Raw genomic sequence first — 16,678 nt, 5'->3', positions numbered from 1 at the left:
CTAGACCGGATTTTCTGGTTAACTTATCCTACATTTCTGTCTGTCACAACGATTTGGCTGATCACTCGCATTACAAGCACAAATAAGTAGCATTATATCATATCCTTAAGTATTCTTTCAGCTAAATAATGATCATGTGACAGATTGTTCAGCACTGTCTCTCATCTCCCTGATGGCTCCTTTATGGAGTGGGCAGAGGTGAAAGTGGGTCACCTCTGTAACCCAGTCAGCTCCATCACCCCGATACTGTCAGCTCTGTTACACTTCCATGCAGGCCTGGCCCATCACCTCCAGCTGCTAGCTATTGTGTCTTGTTCCCAGGGGTGGCCACCCTGGGGAGATGTCCTACTGTCCCAAAAGAGAGTGAAGCATGGTCTGGATGCAAGCATGCATCATGGGCATACACTCATTAAGACAAACATGCAGACAATATGTGCATGAGTGAATAAATGCAAGCTCAAACACATGTCCATGCACAGTATGAAAGTAATTAAATATGCATATAATAAAGCAGAAATGATATTATCCTGAGGCAAATACAACATAACACAGATGTCACAGACAATATCTAATGTGCTACATGGTAGGTCACATATTTTAGCATTAGCGACAGCATTCATGAAAGCTTTTCTCCGGGGTTCATCCAGTTCTTGCCTGGAGAGCCTCTGCCACCACCAAAGGCCAAAGGTCTCTGAGGTCACAAAGCCACAATCTGCATTGATGCTGCACGGGACGCCCTGCATTACACACATATACACACGTAAGGATGCACACTTACACACACAAAGACAGACGGCACAGACCACTCATTTACAAGGGGATGGAAATCACCTAATAAGAGGAGACAAAGCCCTGCTTGGGAAAAGCTTCCACCGCATGTGTCGTGACTCTCTGACACTGTGACCTACAGCGTATAATTAACTCCCACAAACTGTTTAGGTGACTGAAGTTCACTTTGAAGCAGGAGCCTGTTTCCCAGCCAAGAAAAAATACAACAATCACAACTGTAGCAAAACAGCAATGTGGTGTCATGTTAAGTCTGTTAGGTCTTACTGAAAGGCTCATAGAGACTGTTGCCTGAGTAGTCCTGCTCCAAAGTTGAAGCTCCAAAGTTGAAGGCAAGAACCCCTATAATCATCAGTTAAAATGAGAAGGAACAGAGCTACAGCCAAATCTTGACAACAGTCTGGAGTAGAGAGGAGCAATTAGACACTTTAACCACTTCAAATCTCTGGCTTCCAACTCCACAACTTCAAGTCAACAAACTCCATGACAGTAAATAATGTATGTTCTGCTCTCTAGTCTGTACCTTTGCCATCCTGGAAGGTTTGTGTTTTTCCCGGTGAGCCTTTGGCAACTGGTCCAAGCAGCGGTTTGGGTGTCCAGAGAGAGTCCGGCCTCTGATGGACCTTTGACACTGAAAGCAGACGTTTGCGCAGGCAGCCCTCTGGCCTGGCGGGCCTGGGGCTGGGGAAGGCCTGGGGCTCGAGGCTGTTCCCCATCTTCTTGGCGGACTGGAAGGAGCACAGAGTTTGCTTCTCGCCAGGGGGGTCCTCATAGCAGGCCCTGTGCCAGCAGCTGACCACCGGCTCCGAGGAGAGACAGTGCACGTATGTGATCATCCCCGGCTAAGACCTAGCCCCCCACCCCCAACACCCACCCTCCTCTGCTCTATCCAGGACCAAAGCCCCCAACTCCTCCTCCTTCTTGCACGACCCTCTCTCTCTCTGGACGGGCACTTGAGGTGGCGGGATGGAGGGGTGACTGTTAAGGATGTGTGCGTGTGGCGGACCTCCCCCCTTCCTCCTAAACTCTCAATAGGCCTCCCCCTCTCTTTCTGGGAAGGTTTGGAGGTTTTTGCAACCCACAGGGGACCCAATCCCCTCTCTGTCTCCTCCTACTGTTTTTGTCCTTCCTCTCCCTCTCTCAGGGGTTTCTATTGAGTTGCATTGATTTGCCTGACAAAGGAAGGCTGTGCACAGTGTTAGATTACAAGATTTAACTCCAGAACAAATATTCCAAGGAATTATTGCAGCATAATGCTATTAAAAACCTTGCATGATTATCAGTCAGCCGTCTGGCAGACACCCCGGCAGCTTGCAAAAACAGGAATTATGACTCCCAAAAATGTCCGCAAGAAATTTCAAAAATACTCCAAAGATTCAGAAATGAGGTTTAGAAAACAAAAGGCAGTTATTGGAAATACTTGTGGTTAAAGCATGTTTTCCTTTGCTGTGACCCAAAAGCATCACCGCAAATTGTGCAAAAGAAGATCCACAAAAAGTCAAGAAACCAGCTCATGGCCAAAGATGGCGACCACCTCATTTGGTAAATTAGAAAGGAAGTTAGAAAAAAACAAGGCTTCCAAAAGAGTGTTCAGACAAGTTTGCAGTGTCTAAGAGCATCCTCTCTGTCTAAGAGGATCCTTTATCTGAGACAGAGCACCATCATAGTTCAGTGGCGTCCACACAGCCTCTCTCCTCTCGGCTCCTGCTCCTCCCTCTTTCCTCTGCTCCTCGACGCTGCTGTTCTAATCTGTAAACCCAGATTATCCAGCCTCCAGCCCTACTGCGACTGTGACAGACACACACACAACACAGATGGACACCAGGCTGTAGATAATTGACTACATCACCTTCTGTGCTCAAATGTGTGGAAGTTCAAGAAGACTTGGCGTGGTGTGTGTCAGCTGGTTAACTCGGATGACGCAAACTCAAGTGCGAGGAAGGCAGCATGTGGGCCAAATATCAACCTACTGCTTTAGGTTTACCCTCACCTGGCTGCTGTTACCAACTACAGAGATCCAGCGGAAAATACACACAACCTAATTATTTGAAGTGGATACACGCAAGAAAGAGTTGTGAAGAACAATTGAACTGACAGAGGAGCACAGACTAAGGCACAGATTGACCCAGAGATACAACCTGACACCAGATAAAAAGATAAGGAGCAAACAAAGAGATACACACAGATTTAAAAACATGGTGACAGAAGTGATGAGTGGTAAAAAAAAAAACAAAAAAAAAACATCATACTAACCTGCTAGGTGAGGGTGTGTGTGTGTGTGTGTGTGTCTGTGAGTGTGTGTGTGTGTGTGTGTGATCCTTAATCAGCTTGGCTGTGAGGCAGGATAAACTTGATATGCCCAGGTTAATAAAATGAAGACCAGTAGAGGGCAGGACTGGATTGAAGGCTGGATATTACAGTGATCTCCCATTAACCAATTAAGGGTCGAATACGAAAATACAAAAACAAACAAAAATGAGAGCAAGAAGAAAAGAGAAAAATGAAAAGTGGGCAAGAACTATTTGAGAATACTGAAGCAAATGTCTCCCTCTGGTGGTGGCTAACAATACTCAATATGTACTTAAAAATACTTTAAAAAGTGTACTAGAGCTGAAACAATTAATGGATTAGTCATTCAACAGACAAATAATCAAGTAATAATTTCTGTAATTATTCCAAGTAAAAATACTAAAAAATGCCCAAAAATTCCCTGGTTCCAGCTTGGTTCCAAAATAAAGATTTACTGCTTTTCTCTCTTTTACGTCACTGTCAAACAAAATATTTGGTTTTAGCGCTGTTAGTCAGACAACACAAGAAATCTGAATACATCACTTTAACTTTAGGAACTGGGATGGATGGATTTTTTCACTATTTTTGATATTTCAAAGACTAAATGATTAATCAAAAAATAATCTGCAGATTAATCGATAATAAAAATAATCGCAGCCCTGGTACATGCAAACTATTACAACTCTGGGGGAAAAGGGATAGGCTGTGTGCGTGTATGTGTGTGTGGGTGGATGTGTGTTTGTGTCGTGCTGTTGTTATCCTGCCAAAGCCTCAGCAGATAGCCAGAGGCTAAAACAGCCATTACCGATGGTTATCATTTCCACAGCATGGTGAGTCAGCCAACACACAAGCTGATTACAAAACCAAAACCACTGAATGCACACACGCACACACACACACACACACACACAGGACATAATGGACAAACCACTGTATACATGCACACACCCACACACTTAAAACAGTATGTGGACACACTGGGCAAGCCAAAAGATTCTGACTGTGGCCTAAATTGCACTCAACACTGTTGTTGCCCTAAATCCATGAACACACAGACACAGTGGGTCATGCAGTTCACACAGAGAACAACATCAGGGGGTCTAAAGTCATGCAGACCTGCACGCATAATAGCATCATAACATCACAACAGGGGGTGGTTTTACAGTGACACACAGACAAACATTATTGGAATTTTACAAGCAGGAACATGTACAGTATTTTTGTGGTGGTGACAGTTGAATATATACACACTCACACACAGAACCAATGTGTGCGTCTTCGTTGGCGGTGAATGTTCAGGTCTTGTCCAGACCCAGCATGCATGGCGGTCAGACTCTCACAGCCCACTGCCCATGAATGAGGATTATATAGTGAGATGTGTGTGTGTGTGTGTGTGTGTGTGTGTGTGTGTGTGTGTGCATGAGCATGTGTGCATGTGTGCATGTGTGCATGTGGGTATCACAACTTTTGAACAATGCAACATCCATGTTGAGTTCAAGTCAGGACAGTGTGTGTGCACATCCATATAAACTCAATGTGCCTAAGCATACTCTCACGTGCACATAGACTGTGTGTGTGTGTGTGTGTGTGTGTGTGTGTGTGTGTGTGTGTGTGTGTGTGCGTTCGTGTGTGTGTATGTATGTGTGTGTGTTGTGTGTTTGTGAGTGGGGGAAGCCAAAGTGGAAGGCTTTGGAGAAGGGACAATGGTAACCATGGATACACATAGGTCTGAATGGAGCAAGAGGAGCACCTGCACGCTGAGTTTGTCCTCGTCTGGGGAAGTCATCCCCTCATCCACAGGGAGTCAGCCATTGTCTTTCCAAACTTGACCCACAACAAAAGTTTTCCAGCACTGTCCCTGGAAACATCACAGCTCCTCTCCTCATAAGACATGCTGTCTCATACTAAAAATACAATAAGTCCCCCTTACTGACTCCAATATCTGCCTAAACATCAAAACTTTGCAGAAAGCCATTGTTTTGTAAACCCCTTTGAGAGGACAAAAGGTTCACTGGAGTCCTGGCAGAGTCCATTCACAGGCAATTGGAACTTCACCATCTATTGTTTACCTATCAAGACCACAGTGGTAAACATCTCGCTGAGTTTCCTCCTTAAATCCTATGCTAATTTACAAGTTTGCAAAATTCACTAATGTCAAAATGTAAAAATTCAAGATTCAAGATTCAAGAGTCTTTGTTGTCATTGAACATGTCAATGAAATTTTCAATGCTTTTGGCATTAGTTATGTACTTGAGATAGACCTTAAAAATAGCTAACCAACCAGGAACAACTACTTAAATGTTGCAGGAAAGGTACTAATCAGCTGCTGCAAATTACTTAAATACCTGCTAATTAGTTCAATTCTAGCAGCTAGCATTTCCTTAAATTGAAGACCTACAACAGCCCAGGTTCCTGAAATGTAACTTATATTTTCAGTGGTAATCATGAATCGTTCACAGCTTATAATTGGTACACAACAGCAACATGCAGTGAGACTTTTATTTTTTGCACAGCGCTCTAAATGGCCATATTTGCCTTTGTCTTTTGATTCCGAACACATAGGTATTGTCTACTCAAGATCAAGATGTAGGTGGGAACATGCCCAAACACACCAATATCTCATTATAAATATAAGTATTTATTTATATAAGTTTGCCTTACCTATCTTTTAAAGCTACAGGTTCATTATCAAGCCATGTAGCGGTATTTCACAGTGATTCAAGTTTGAAGTTGTCGAACTAGATTAAAAAAAAAAACAGATGAGTTTCAGCCAAGCCCTTCGCCATCATCTAAAATGTTTGAAATCACGTATTTTGCCGTTTACACCTCAACACCTCTCTCCTGTCCTCACCCCTCTTCTCTTCCCCTCCGCTGGAGATAAGCAGCCTGCCACATCGAGTGTGAGAACGTCCATCAACACCACTACCCACAAGGCCAGAGGGAAGGTCAGCACTGGGTCAAGGGTTCACAGTCTCTCCTGACACACAGCACAGGTGCACTGGTTATTGAAGGACTGTCTTGGTTGACAAGGGAGGAACTTTAACAGGGTGGCTAAAAAAAAAGTCAATTGGTTGCACATGATTCCTGAAAATCTAAAAGTATTTCTTCTATTGCACAGTACCAAATACTCACTACCAATAATGCAAATACATACAAATGTTCTGAAGCAGGAAATGTAAAATTTACTTTCACAAACTCATGTCGTTGCAAATATGCCAATGTGGAAACTCTGGAGCTGTGGACAAAAAAACGGGCAATAATCGAGTGTTTCTGCATTAATAAGTGAGATAAATGTTTCAGACTGAAAACTGACTTGATGTGTAAGTACCAGATAGATGATGAGAGTTCTAATTAGAAGGCCTTGCAGGAGTTAAGGTTAAATATAGGTTTAGACATATAGCTATGTGGGTCAGTGGCCTGTAGGCCGAATCTAACACAGCTGCCCTGAGGAAAAAACACACTGAGCTCCTGCTGTCTTCCCAAGATTGTGTGCGACTCTCTCGCACACTCACACACACACATTCCTGGAATAAATTCACACATGCGTGTAGGTCGCAGACAACCATGTTTGCAAAAATCCTCAATCAAAGTTTAAACATAGGTCCTGTAAAATAGACACAATCATGCCAGCATAACACACACACACACACACACACACACACACACACACACACACACACACACACACACACACACACACACACAAACCAACACATCAGGCTGGAATAAAGGATACTGTGTTCTAGACATTCGGGCAACAGTCTCTCCTTTTTAGCTGGAGTTAAAACATCACTTTTGCTGGTGAAAATGACAACGTCACCACCAGCAGATTATATCAGCTGTCACTACTTAACGTTACTTTCGTAACAGCTGTAATTAAACTGTTGGCTGCTCACTGGTTATCATGCGTTCTGCCAGCCAGGGTTTGTACTTAGCAAAGATTCATATTGAAGACACATTTCATATCTTATCACTGCTCATCTCATTTTCAGGTTCTTGCTACATGTTGTGAACATTAGGCTGCCAGCGAAAACTGCAGAGTTTTCAGCTTTCTCATCCAACAAAAGCAGATCGAAATTGAACCTTTTAGTTTTATTTACAACTTAACTTACAAATGCTGAAAAAGACTAATTAGATACAATAACAGATTCATATTTTCATTTTCAATAGCATTTATTGCAAACAAATGAAGAAAAACATTAGTTTATTCATTAGATAAGTCTAGGAATACTTCATATGATGACATAATTACACTAAACTATTTAAACTGGATGACGGTTTTGGCCTTCATATAGTCTAAGTGCTCGATTCATAAACGGAGCATCTGTGCACAGCTGAATCGACACATCTGCATCTTCACCCTCGAATGTCGTAACCGTTATAACGCTCACACGTCCGAGCGGTTGAAAACAAACAGGGAACACTGGAGCAAGTTCCACTCAGACATGTTCCTTCAGATTGGACATGGCCTGATCTGCCCTTAACTGACCTCACAACAAGGATGAGGTCTGTGCAATATGTTTGCTTGACAGGGCTTATGCTCACTAACATGGACAGAAATGTTGCATTTCCATACCCCTCACACTGCAGGAAACCTCCAATTTGAGTGAGCACGATGCTTCCAAAATCACTCCAGCTAATCCCTACTCAGTCCCATCTAATGTCTCCTTAACACACTCTACTGGAGTGGAGCTCAAGAGCGGAAATAACTTATGTAATATACCAAAAGCCACACCAAGTGGTCTGGCTGGCAAGCAAAGGGCTTACACTAAAAATGCAAGGCTTTATGAGAGGGGGAGTGAGCGGAGTGAGTGTGTCCTCAAAACAGATGAGAATCTACTCTGGCCACAGCTGGATGTGGAGGAACATGGACTGAATATGTGTCACATCTGCCCCAGAGTTGGCAACCGAGGGGACTTGTTTAAATCATAACATAAGCAGACATTCTGAAGCTGGCAACCAATGCAGAGTAATCTACTGGTTGGATGAGTGTTTAACTTAATGCACAGTATTTAGGTCAGTTTGTCATGTTAAAAGACCTTCCTGCCCTCCATGCAACTGGCTGGTTGGTCACACAAAGCAGAACATGCAGAGTTCCACCAAGCAGGCCATCTTGTTAAAAATGGTGAATGACTTCATCGAACAAAACAGATTTTTCTTCCCTAACACAACTCCCACATCTGTTCGTCTCCATATTCCAAATCTGACCACAGTCACATAGCGTCGAAACTGTGTAGCTGACAACATAAATCACCGTGTACAGCTGATGAACTGGGATAGTGCCACAAATAGTTGGAGTGCTCAGTTTATATTACTTCATTTCTGGAAGTCATAAATCTACAGGCTACAAAAAGAGAAAATTCACTGAGCTCACAAGAGAAATGATTTCCTCATTTCTAAGATAAGAGAAGTTTGGACCATTTAGTAAGATACAGCTGAGCGCCATTTTGTTCCCTGCTTTATTGCATCTGTAGGCCTGGTGTTGCCACATATTTTTCAACTTAGACATTCACGGCTTCCAAGTTTTATGTTGTTTCCTGCATTTGAAGAGCTCATTTTGTACATTACAATTTAGGCTGACTGTTGCTCGGCAATACATGTGCGAACCGGTGCAGGAAAAAAGAACCCAGAACCCTAAGGATTTTCATTGAGATGGTGATAGGTGAAGATGATGTTCTTACAACTGTGCATCAACATGCATTCGTCAAAAAGCAATGGAAGCAAAACCTGTGAACACCCGTGCTGCTGTTTCTCTTTGTGTGAGTAGCATCACATCATCTACTGGACACCTTTATGCCTTCATGCTTCATACATGGCTGACAGTGAAGTCAGTTTGGATGCATTCAGTCATACACTGAACATTAAGTATATTGCAATATAGGCGAGCAATGAAACAAGAGTGTGTGAGAATAGACAAAATGAGGCTGCCAGTGAAAGAGGAACCAGTTTACCTCTTATCTTATACTTTAACTGGCCAGTCAAGTAATAGCCAACACATGGCCCCACTCTGCAGGACAAGCGGCCAGCAACTGCTGCTCCACCAGCTGTTACTGTGGACAACACACACTCAGACACACAAACACACATCCCTCGCCTCCATTAAAATACACTAGAAAGTTTCATTAAGCAAATTCAAAGCTCATAGAGCGAGTTGCATAGAGGGGTTTCAATATTGGTACCTCTTCATGTTTCCCCGAAGTCAAGAATGAATCAGAGAGAAACTGGGAAGAATCAAAAAAGCAAATAGACAGAGAAAAAAGAAGGAGAGGTAGGATTAAAGTCAGTGAACCTGAACAAGTCAGAGCCAGAAAAAGGAACAAAGGAAGAAATGATTAAAGAGAGAAAAGAGGAAGGTTCCTTTACTAAAGAGAAACACACGAGGAAGGATATTGTGTGGAGGAAACCGCTGTGACAGAGATTAGTTTCCACACAGAGGAGAGAGATGGAGTTCAACTTTTCTTTGTCTCAGAAAGTCTGGGGGAAAAGTCCCACACTCACACTGGGGTGATGCGAACACATGTAATGAACACACACACACATTTACACACTTACCTTTCAGACAGAACATGGCTCCTCACTTATTTCCCCATTTATCCAAAAGAGACAAGTAGCGGTTTCTTTCTCTGGTCTTCCTCTTCACTCTTTCCTGATTTCCCTCTTTCTTTCCTCTCTCCCCCTCTCCCTCTTTCTCTACAGAGCTCGGTCAACGCGTTCACACACAGACACACAGATCCCGACACACACACTCCTCTCTCCCGTTGCCTCTCTTGCCATCTCCCTCCCTCTCTTTCTCCCCTCACACACACATGCACACGCTCTGAGTGGCGGCTAGCCAACTTCTACACCGCAGGAAACTGCTCTGCGACCCCCCCACTCTCCTTCCCCTCTCTCTCTCTCCCTCCCTGCATCACTCTGAAAGTCTCTCCACCACACTGACACCCCCCCATCTCTCCGCCCCCATCAGTGTTAAGAGGTTGAGAGCCAGAAGCCCAGCCTCCATCTAAAACTCTTGAAGCTGCTGTCACCCCATAGTGTCCTTAATGCAGATAGAAAAGTTGCATTTTTTAGTATATAAATGAATTTGAATGAGATCTAATGCTCTTGTTTGGGCAGGCAAAAATAAAAACAAAATTACACAAACACACAGAGCATGAGCCTCGTCGAGGATTGTGATTGTAGAGAATCTGGGCAGTCAGCAGTTCAGAGGGAGGCAGGGGGCCCCGGCTTGAGGCCGATCCATTGTGTGCTGATCAAATATAATCACTTTAATCCCCACAATTCAACTGTTTGTTATCAGAAGCAGCTACAAGCTCAGTGCATCCCAAACCCTCCACGCTGGCCGCCCTGAAATACCAGCAGCATCACACAGATGAGAGACAGAAATACTGATTCACTCACACACTGTGGACACACTGCCAAGTCAAAATACCATTCGCCTTTGGTGGTTAAGTTCCATCTTGTTCAACTTCAAGGGGTACAACAGTAGCACTTCTTATAGATCACCTAAACTGAGTTCTTCAGTGCTTTAGAGACCTTAAAATATTACTATGATAAAAAAAAAAAAATCACACAGAAGAAAAGAAGAAATTTTTAGAAAGCAACCTTGAAAGGACAGGAAATAGTACCCTCATCAAAAAAATACCCCAAATCAATACATAATTAGAACTGTAGCACAAGTGTCCTTAAATGGGCTGTGGGGTGCCAAAATCCAAACGCAGTGACAACAGATAGTGAATGTGTCAAAATCTGGCTCACTCCAGAGTAGATTGCTGAATACAAAATGGCATTGATTTCCAATGAGGCTCTGTAATGGCTTTTTTCGTATACAGCAAAATAGTTGATTGCCGCTTAAAGGGTTGGTTAAGCTTCAAAGTAAAAACCGCTTGAGCCTCATTAAACAAGCTGTAATGTGGGACCAATAAACGTATTATGAGTGCACAGGTTTCATTCATTGATCAAACACAGCATCCACTGATTACACTGATGAGCAGATCTTTCAAACACTAATCAGAGGACTCACACATTCCACACTTTAATTTCTATTTATCATGTATTACTGATACCCGCAAAGGCAACACGCAGAATGTACTGTGTGCATTACTTGATGCACACAAAGAGTGGCATTACAGGTGTCATGGCTGCATCCATCATGGTTTAGTACCATCATGTTCACAGCACTGTGACCTTTCATGCAAAACGGTTAGTGTAATTATAGCAATTGTGACAGTTAACCTTGAAAACTATGATGTTCATACTTTGAATTATTACTGCAATATGTCATCATAAAGCATTATAAAGGCTTACAGTGACATTTAAACTACTCTACACATTGGGTTGTAATCCTTTACACAGGTTTTTATAATATATGATGGCCATGGGCTTAACAGAAAGTCACTTCATCAGGTCTGTCAGTCAGACACTAAAACAGACTAGAGTGAGTGTCTGTGTGTGTGTGTGTGTTATGAACACGTTAATCCCACCGCAACATGGCTTGCAGGCTATGACACGTCTGCCTCGACCAGATGTCACCAATTATGGCTTGATTGGTGTGTGTGTGTGTGTGTGTGTGTTTGTAATAGAGAGACGGTAAGAGTGATATGGAGCCCCTCTGCAAGTGTGCAGAAAATTAGAACGCCACAAAGACACAACCATGGAAATAATAAACGATTAAAATGCACACAAATCCCTGAATAGACCCATCAAACCAGCCAATAAAACCTGACTTCATCAAACCTCCACCTTAATTGGATGCTGCATTGCCCAAAATGGCTTTCACTTTAACCTTCACCATAAAACCCTCCACTCTGAAGAAACACTTGAGGTCTGCCTAATCACTGGCCTCACCGAGATGAAGTCGTAAAAAGCAGAGAGGTGGAATTTCTTCCCTATTTTTAAACATTCACGTTGAGAGCATGTTTTTGTTTGCTCACTTTCATATGAAGGCCAGGGCTCGCTATTGACCTGCTATGTATCAACGTCTTCTTCCCTGAGGAATATTTAGATGATTTACGTTACTTATTCTCCAATGGTTCAACGGCCCCTGACTGGAGAATTACCTGCACCAACTATCTATCTTAATGTGCCCAACTCCTAACATTCCCACAACAATGGTGGATGGAAACACGCAACAACTGGCATTTTCTTTTGCTGATTTTCTGAAAAATCATGCTCAATCTGTGTGGCAACATTTTGGCTTGGTTTGACTGTCATCATGCTACACCAAAACACAATTAATTTAATTATATGGTGAAACTGCCTAAATGACTAATGACTGTGCCAAATGTCTCATCTCTGTAGCATTTACTTTTTTTACTTATCCATCTATCAGTTATTACTCTTTACATTTATTTCACTATTTTTATTTGTTGTCATATTTATGCCATATTATATCTATAATATTATAATATTATGCAAATTCCCTTCATTTTTTTCAAGCTGTGGAGTCTGAATGATTTTAAAAATTGTTTTCTTCAGGACATTTCAGCTCTGGACTGCGTGGCAACACAGGTCATCTGGTTAAATGGCAGTTGTACTGTAACTACAGGATATAAAGACTGTATTCAGGGGCATTCCAACTGACCACTGTTGCCATTCTCCAAAATACAGTCTTTGTCAACGAATAAAACACTATCATAAGGGCTGAATCATGCCAAACAGCCCATAGATAACATCTTGTCTTTAGCATCAGTAACTGTGTGTACTTCACATCGTATCCGCAGCAGCGTAAACACGACAAGTTGTTACTGTCAGCTGTGAGCTCTGCGTCAGTGCAAGATAAAACTGAATAACACAGTTAGATAAGAGCTAAGCTTGCTGTAGCTGACATCACACATCGATAGCTCAAAGAGTTGGAGACGCACTGAGAGGGAACCTGGACAAATCTGACCCTGCCACACCTCTCAGTTAAAACAGATTGATCAGTAATCAGCAGTAATAGATAGAAAACCCACACCATATGACAGGAAAGCATGATTGGATTTATGCTGACAGTGACTGAAAAAGATCATCATCACAGCTGCTGTATATGTGGATTATAATCTCTCACCTCTGGACTGTGTTGGGACAACATCAGTGCATTCCTTCAACATAAGCCCTCTAGACCCCATCCCCTTACAGACCATCATCCTCTATATCCCCCTTTTCATCATCGAGTCAGGGCAGTCATGGATTAGATCCCGTAATACAAAAGGCAATAATATACACACAATACGATACAAAAAGGTAGGTGGTGCAGGTCAGAGATTTGGTTTTTAGTGGAAAATATGAGTTAATGCGATTTAATGCAGGCTAAAACTCGACTGCGACGCGTGGCAGGCTTTGTGAGGGTTTTCAGCATGCAGTAGGTCTGATCTGGGATCAACTAATAGAGACATAAAAACAAGGTTGTGATGCGGATCAGAGAGAAAAAGATTTGACTTACCTGAAAATCACCATATCATCGTCAGCACATAGGAGAGACAGAGGAAAAAGGCGATTAGAAACAGTTTAATATGTCTTTCTTTTAAGATTAAGCGTGCACATGAGTTGTGTGTACATATATTTCTGCTTACAGTAGCAGTGTGTATACGCCCTGGGCTGTCGGCCACATCACCAGATTTCCATGTCTGTCTTTTAATGAGGCCTTGCTGGTTTATACATCACATCCCCCCTACAGCGAATTATCATCTGCTAATCTGGATTTACACATGGACTACATAACCATGATGAGTGTGTATAGCTGTGTGTGTGCGTGTGGAAATGTGTCCATCCCTTAGTTGGTCCAAAACCCCACTAAAAAACTGTCACACAAGAGTTTGGCCTCTTCTGAATCCTCTCAAATTTCACTACATACCTCACACGGATTAAGACCTTTTCATACAGGCTAAATTCATTAACGGCTTGCTAACAGCATTTTTATAATGAGAGACCCAATTCTGGCTGCCACAACACTGGTGTGCATAGTTATGGTAAATATTTAGGTCAATATTTTGTTCCCCTAAATTTGGAAATGAAGGTAAAAAAAACCCAAGGTGACATACCGTAGAAACACATCACGAAATTCTACTAAATCCTTCAATCTCCTTACTTTCATGTTAACACGGTGCACTCCTACTTGCCAACAACGTAAATCTCAGCGAGTCATCAAGTTCATTTCATGTGGAGACTTGCTGCACACAACACATAAACAGCCTACACTGTAACAAACAGTAATGATGTAAAGCCCACATCCCCAGCCATACAGAGATTCAGGCTCAGAAGGCCTGAGGGGCCTGAACAGCCTGCCGGGGAACCCCACCGTCCGATCCATTTCTTGGCATGGCCTTCCAGAGCAGCCATAATGCCTGTCACCTGATTGATTCAGACATACAGCCACAACGGGGAGATCAATAGGTTTGATTGAGGAGATTGATCTGGTCACTGTGTCCCTGTGTATACATGTAACAGAGCAAAGACGAGCGAGAGGAAAGGAGACAGCGAGAAGAGGTGTGAGTTCAAAGTATTGATGGAGGAAGCTGAGAAAAAACAGTGATAACACAATCACCTCTTTTTCACCAGTGTTGCCAATTGAAGGCTTCTGGTCCTTATGATAAGAGCTTGGTGGGCATCATAAAAGAAATGTATCCCAAGCCAAGGTTTTGAGTATGTGGTGAGTATGTGAGATCTCAATATGCACACTAAACCCACTTGATTTTATGTGTGTGCTGTTGTCCCACAACACTCTGCACAAAGTAAACAGAGGAGCTGCTCACAGCAGGAAAAAGTCAAACAAATTTTGGATGGTGGTGGAACAGCTCCAGGATGGTCTCATAAAACAGAATGGTATTAAATCTTTGAGGCAAGCTGATGGTCTGGTGGTTAAGTTGCATGCCATATATTCCAGCCAGGGAACTTTGTTGCATGTCACACTCCTCTCTCCCTCTCCACCCATGTTATTATCTACTGAACGCTGTATAATGAAGGCTTAAAAAGTATTTAATGCTTGGAGAACAGTAAGTAAACTATAGTGCACTATAGATGTGATCTTCATAGAAAGTGTTACTGAACTGGGAGAAGGAGCACTGTTCACCTACAGTACAATTCCTAAAGCAAATTCTCGATTCCTTGTGTAATTTTTGCTGGTGAAGAAGTATATGGAGTCACATTTTTCTTGATTCTTCTCAGGTTAAATGAGAGTTTTCTTACTCCAGGAATCTGGCTTTAAAATGAATATTAATAAATAAGATGTTTGGCTCTATGAAATGTTGGGCAGAACAATCCACAAGACGTCTACAATTAATTAGCTTTGTGTTGTTCTGTTTCTAATTTTTCTAATCCCATACAACTCAAGTCAATTAAGGTTCACCACGACAGCCAATAGCAGCTTGTGCAACAGACGGCTCTCTCACACATGATTGGCACAGAATTGCCCCAATAGGAAGGTCAAGCTGAGCCACACCAGGAAGCGTTCACTCGCACACTCGTTACTTTGGCAACCGAGGCAAACACCCAACCAATCGAGCTGGAAGCTGAGTCAAAATTGCAGGCTCTGGAGCCACAGGCACTCATTTTAGGCCTATATTTACACACAGGCACAGTGCGCAGCTGCCCATGTGACTTGTAATGGGTCCTGGCAGCAGTTGGGAAGCAAGATCCAGATGTTATAAATACTTCAGGTTCAAACTAGAGAGGGGATTCTTATGAGATGTTTCCTCTGTGTGGTGTGCAGTGTGCATGCGTGCAGTATGTGTGTACACTTGTCTCCGTGTGCTATGGATGGAATAATTTCATTTTGACCCGTCTCTGACACTTAGTCTGGCCTAGAATTAGCTATAAAAAGATACAGACTTTGTGCATGACAGAGCGAGCAAGAGAGAAAAAAAGAGGGTGTGTGAGGTAGAAAAAAGCACACTAGGAGCTCTAGACTCTGAAAAACAAAAATCTAGCAGTCAAAACACACAAAGTGTAAATGGATTGACCTAACACAGACATCAGCCTTATTGCTTGTCTTCATTCTCCAGTGTACCCTCTCCACCTCCAAGCTGTGCTCTTAGCTAATATAACAAAATCAATAAACACTCCCCCTTTCTTCCTTGAAAATTTAACAAGTAAATGCACAGTTATCATAGATTGAAATTAGGATCTGTGTCAAAAAGGCACCAGATAGAAGAGCTTTCCTAAGAACTACAGGAGGGAGCAAACACGGACAAGATAGACAGATTCAAAGAGGGTAAAGATGATAGACAGATCAAACAGAGGAATAAAATGAAAGCTATGGAGCCACAAGGATCTTTCTGCACATGCACAAACAGCATGCTCAAAAATACCTAAACCTACCTGTCGGTTTGAGACCTTGAGATCATCAACACCACAATTTTACGCAAACAAATATAACATGGTGAACATTTACAGCTTTGGTTTTAGTTATCTCATTCCAAAATGGTGACCACAGTTTCTACCCTTTGACTTTGAGAAAAATGTGAGGACCTCAAACCATGCCAGCCATGTGGAGCCCTGAGCTGTTTTAGGAAGGGGCAGGTTCAGAGGTGATAAAGTGACTAGGAAGGATTGAGACATGCAATAAACGACAACAACAGCAACAAGCTCCACATTCCTGTGAGGGATCCAAAATGGCAACGTGTGCTTA

At 42.5% G+C, this 16,678-nt stretch overlaps 1 protein-coding gene across 3 annotated transcripts in view; it reads right to left on the bottom strand.

The window, feature by feature from the left end:
* nhsl1b (NHS-like 1b) overlaps positions 1-16,678 on the bottom strand; it is a 104,055-nt gene that overhangs the window by 42,394 nt on the left and 44,983 nt on the right. Inside the window, exon 1 of one of the 3 annotated variants that reach the window (XM_041958360.1) lies at positions 9,628-9,696. The exons of the other annotated variants lie outside the window; for them this stretch is intronic. Coding sequence (XP_041814294.1) covers positions 9,628-9,643 — 16 coding nt within the window. The 5' untranslated portion in view covers positions 9,644-9,696. Of the gene's footprint in view, positions 1-9,627; positions 9,697-16,678 lie in introns of those variants that run through there. 3 annotated transcript variants of the gene reach the window in all.

The sequence above is a fragment of the Chelmon rostratus genome, chromosome 18 (genome assembly GCF_017976325.1).
Source record: "Chelmon rostratus isolate fCheRos1 chromosome 18, fCheRos1.pri, whole genome shotgun sequence".
NCBI lineage: Eukaryota > Metazoa > Chordata > Actinopteri > Chaetodontiformes > Chaetodontidae > Chelmon > Chelmon rostratus.
The sequence above is the reverse complement of the archived record's forward strand: the minus strand, read 5'-3'. Positions and strand labels throughout refer to the sequence as shown.